The following is a 4836-nucleotide window of genomic DNA, read 5'->3' as shown; positions in this document are numbered from 1 at the left end:
CTGTGATCTGCTTTCCCTGTGTTGTCTATTCCTCCATCCCAAGAGAAAGGATTCATTTGGTTTGTTATCACCTTATATAAAGAATTCTTACTAGGCAGTTTTATTCCAAGCTACTGCAAAAGTCATTGACTACCCCCAAGTTCAAGTTCAATTTGAAATTTAGTGCCTATGGAAATAAACTAATCCCCAACTCTGTTAATTTTGTGCAGAGTCTCAGCATTTCTTTCTGGTACACATGCCATGAATCCTAACAATAAGTTCCCTAAGGAATTATTTGCTCTTTCTGTCCTCGAAGGGGATATTATGAGTGTGGTCGTGGGAACCCAGAAGTTCCCATCTGCTACTTCATCTGATTTCCCTTTGCCCTTCTCCTTTTCTCATGAAAAGTAAATGTATTTCTTTTCTCTGAATATTCTATGCTTCTACTTGCTGCCATGTTTTGTGTATTTACTTCTCATCTATCAGAAAGCCATTCCCTTCCATTATCACACAATAAATTCCTCTCATATTTCTGGGCTTGGTTAAAGCAGTACCTTTTCTAGGCTATCTTTCATGTTTATTCTGAGGCTCAAAAAAACCTTCATTTGCCATGGGGAAAAAAATTAAGATTAAATATTGAATAGTTAGTGCATTACTTATGATAGAAGTAGCTGCTATAACATATATTCCTCAAAATATATAACTGTTTAAAAATATATGATAAAAGTTTCTCCCTCGGGGCTCATTCATTCCGCGCCAGGCCTGCCAGACACCTGCGCTCTCCTTCAGCCGCTCGCGGTCGCCGCCGGCATGTCAGGCCCCGCCGCCGAGACCCCGTCCGCCATCCAGATCTGCCGGATCATGCGGCCAGATGATGCCAATGTGGCTGGCAACATCCACGGTGGGACCATCCTGAAGATGATCGAGGAGGCAGGAGCCATCATCAGGACCCGGCACTGCAACAGCCAGAACGGGGAGCGCTGTGTGGCCGCCCTGGCCCCTGTCGAGCGCACCGACTTCCTGTCCCCCATGTGCATTGGCGAGGTGGCGCACGTCAGCGCGGAGATCACCTATACCTCCAAGCACTCCGTGGAGGTCCAGGTCCATGTGATGTCAGAAAACATCCTCACAGGTACTAAAAAGCTGACCAATAAGGCTACCCTGTGGTATGTGCCCCTGTCACTGAAGAACGTGGACAAGGTCCTGGAGGTGCCTCCAGTCGTGTACTCCCGGCAGGAGCAGGAGGGCCGGAAGCGGTATGAGGCCCAGAAGCTGGCGCGCATGGAGACCAAGTGGAGGAACGGGGACATCGTCCAGCCTGTCCTGAACCCAGAGCCCAACACGGTCAGCTACAGCCAGTCCAGCCTGATTCACCTGGTGGGGCCTTCCGACTGCACCCTGCATGGCTTCGTGCACGGAGATGTCACCATGAAGCTCATGGACGAGGTGGCCGGAATCGTGGCTGCGCGTCATTGCAAGACCAACATAGTCACTGCCTCTGTGGACGCCAACAACTTCCACGACAAGATCAGAAAAGGCTGCGTCATCACCATCTCTGGCCGCATGACCTTCACAAGCAACAAGTCCATGGAGATCGAGGTCCTGGTGGACGCCGACCCCGTGGTGGACAACTCGCAGAAGCGTTACTGGGTGGCCAGTGCCTTCTTCACCTACGTGTCCCTGAGCCAGGAGGGCAAGTCGCTGCCCGTGCCCTAGCTCGTGCCCGAGACCGAGGACGAGAAGAAGCGCTTTGAGGAAGGCAAAGGGCGGTACCTACAGATGAAGGCAAAACGGCAGGGTCAACCAGAGCCCCAGCCCTAGGGGCCGCCCCACGTTGGGCCCGGAGGGGCCCCAGAGTCCAGTCATGTAGAATCCACCCCCTTGGCCAAAAACCCAACCCACACTGAGAGCCAGTGTCGTGTGAAGTGTTCGTCTTACAGTGTTAACCTGTGCCCTCTCCCGAAAACCTACACACCAAAGCTTTATTTCTATGACTCCGGTGTAAGCGCTCCCGTGTTGTCCCTGCCGCCGAGGCGTCCCTCGGGAAGACGCGCGCGCACTACGGCGTGTGTAGAACCCAGCATCACTAATAAAGCTGCTCTTTGGCTGGAAAAAAAAAAAAGTTTCTCCCTCAATCATATTAACTCCCGAAGAGAACGGGGACAATTCTCCTCAAACTAGTGATCCAGGGTGTGAGGCTCATTATGGCTTCTAGATTCACCATCCCTAACACAGCATTATCTGCATCTACTAGCGGAAGAAAAAAAAAAAAAAAGAGGGTGAAAGAGGTGTGACCACTTCTTAACAACCTTGATCTGGAAGTAATATCCATTACTGTCACTCATTTCTATTTGTAAGCACAGCTCAGATGGCCCAACCTAAATGTCTTGAGCTTGGGAAGCGTGGTTCCTGACTAGGTGGCAGTTTCCTGGTGACAAAACCCAGTGTGGGTAGGAAGCATACATGTTGGCGATGACAGCTATCTCTATTACAGTTAATATTCTTTTGTTTGCAAATAACCTAAAACTCAATTTAAGAAAGCTTAGGCAATTAGGTTGTTTAAATGAAGCCATTCAGGGGGCCATTCTGAGACGCCTACGGAGAGCTACAGGGATCGGGCAACCCTGGGGAACTTCAGGTATAGGTCTGGAGACAACAACGCCACCACAATTACCTTTTGTCTTTGTTTTAATTGCTTACTAAATTTGGTGTTTCATAGTGCAGAACAATCACTTCCTACATGTGGTGGGGGAGGGAAATTAGCTCCAGGCTTAGAGTCTCCAAGTTTGGTGACTCCAGGAAAAACTGAGAATGTGTGTGTACCCATTTTGCAATGTAAATATCCAGGAACAGACTGGTCATTTTGGCTCCTGTGTTCCCCCTCTGGACCAATTACTGCGGTTACTGCTAAGAAGTGCTCTGATTGTCTAGGCGAGAGTCATGTGCCCCCCACCCCAATTTTAGCAGTGGCAGGCACTATGATGATTGTTCTACACATGCCAGGGCTAAAATCAAACTCTCTAAAGAAAGGTAGGAGCTGATATTACCAAAGAATGAACAAAGATTTTCTGGGTAGGACAAAAAAAAAAAAAATCTATTATAGAAAAGCTTTAAAAAAACAAACAAACAAATTAAGAATAATGAATTGAGAATCTGAGATTTTGTTCTAAAAATCAGTTTTCTAAAAAAAAATCAGTTTTCTATGTTTCTCTAACTATAATAGTAAAATAACTTAAATTTGATAGTAATCTGAAGAAAACCTTCATTCTTCTCCATATTTATGTTAGTTGCCAAATGTCAAATTTCATTTTATTTGATGTTTCACTTTACCATACCATGAAACTTTTATAAGGGGCCATAATACGAGAATGAGATAAAAAATCTATTGTTCCAACTGCACAAGGGTCAGAATTAGTATAATCATATATTTTGATTTGCTGATGACAGTCATGTTTATATCTGTTGTCTTAGAATGTAAGAAATTTTACAAAAAGTGTATTAGGAAATAATATCACTATTTCATTTAATAGCCACTATTTTAACATTGTGTTCTCTGAATTGCCTTTGTTAAACTATGCCTCTAAGGACTTTGCAAACTTCTATACTGAGAGAAAACAGTGCTTCCTTAGATTCCTTTATTTTATTTAGCCATGTATAGTGGGATCTATGTAATACTTTAGCTTCCTGTTCCTGGAACTTTAGCAAAAGTAAAGGTGAAATGGACCTTTACTTAGACAAGGTAACTGGAAACAATGTATTTCTGGAAATTAAAATTGTGTTGTTTAGTAAATATTTTTCATTAACTAAACTATATATGTATCTATATTCTTGTGCACATTCTTGATTAGATTCTAGTTTTTCTGGTAGGCTAGCTATATTCCCACCTATGAATCGTGCAAGATAAAATGTAGTTATTCTTTAGTTTTATAATGAGCATTTATTATATATTAGTGCCATTTTCTAATTCCTGGGAATAGTCTTAGTTGGGTAGCTTAGTTGGTTGAGTGCCTGACTCAAGTCAAGATCTCAGGGTTGTTCTCTCTCTGCCTGCCTCTCTGCCTACTTGTGATCTCTCTCTGTCAAATAAATAAATAAAATCTTTAAAAAAAAAAAAAAAAGGGGGTGCCTGGGTGGCTCAGTGGGTTAAGCCGCTGCCTTTGGCTCAGGTCATGATCTCAGAGTCCTGGGATCGAGTCCCACATCGGGCTCTCTGCTCAGCAGGGAGCCTGCTTCCTCCTCTCTCTCTGCCTGCCTCTCTGCCTACTTGTGATCTCTCTCTGTCAAATAAATAAATAAAATCTTTTAAAAAAATTTAAAAAAATTAAAAAAAAAAAGATCTCAGGGTTGTGGGACTGAGCCCCACATCAGGCTCCACACTCAGCAGAGAGTCTGCTTGAAATTTTCTTCTTCTCTCTCTGCCCTTCCCCCTCTTGTTCTCTCTTTCTCAAATAAATAAATAAATCTTTAAAAAAACATATGATCTTCTCCATAGATGAAGAACAAGGACTTAACAAAATTCAACATTTTTTCGTGATAAAAAGGCTCAAACAAACTGGGAACAAAGGCAATGTCCCTCAACCTAGTAAAAGGCTATATATCACAAGCCCACAACTAATATCATACTCAATGATGGAAAGAGAAAAGTTTTTTTCTTCAAGATTTGGAACAAGGCAAAGATGCCCACTCTCACCACTTTGTTCATCATAGTAGGAGAAGTCCTAGCCAGAGTCATCAGACAAGATAAAGAAATAAAAGACATCTAAATTGAAAAGGAAGAAATAATACTATCTCTGTTTGCAGATGACATATTATATAGAGAAAACCCTAAAGATTCCAGTAAATAACTGATAGAATGAA

General features: G+C 43.3%; 1 protein-coding gene across 1 annotated transcript; it reads left to right on the top strand.

Moving 5' to 3' along the window:
• The first annotated feature begins 712 nt into the window (after positions 1–712).
• On the top strand, positions 713–2101 carry LOC131826664 (cytosolic acyl coenzyme A thioester hydrolase-like). Its single transcript, XM_059166140.1, has one exon. The coding sequence runs from the start codon at positions 790–792 to the stop codon at positions 1693–1695; it is 906 nt and encodes a 301-aa protein (XP_059022123.1). The 5' UTR covers positions 713–789; the 3' UTR covers positions 1696–2101.
• Positions 2102–4836: the final 2735 nt, after the last annotated feature.

This window comes from Mustela lutreola, chromosome 3, assembly GCF_030435805.1.
Source record: "Mustela lutreola isolate mMusLut2 chromosome 3, mMusLut2.pri, whole genome shotgun sequence".
Classification (NCBI taxonomy): Eukaryota; Metazoa; Chordata; class Mammalia; order Carnivora; family Mustelidae; genus Mustela; species Mustela lutreola.
The sequence above is the reverse complement of the archived record's forward strand: the minus strand, read 5'-3'. Positions and strand labels throughout refer to the sequence as shown.

What these genes read in the sequence shown, in the direction of transcription:
- LOC131826664 (XM_059166140.1), top strand. Translation starts at nt 790, where the DNA reads ATGTCAGGCCCCGCCGCCGAGACCCCGTCCGCCATCCAGATCTGCCGG.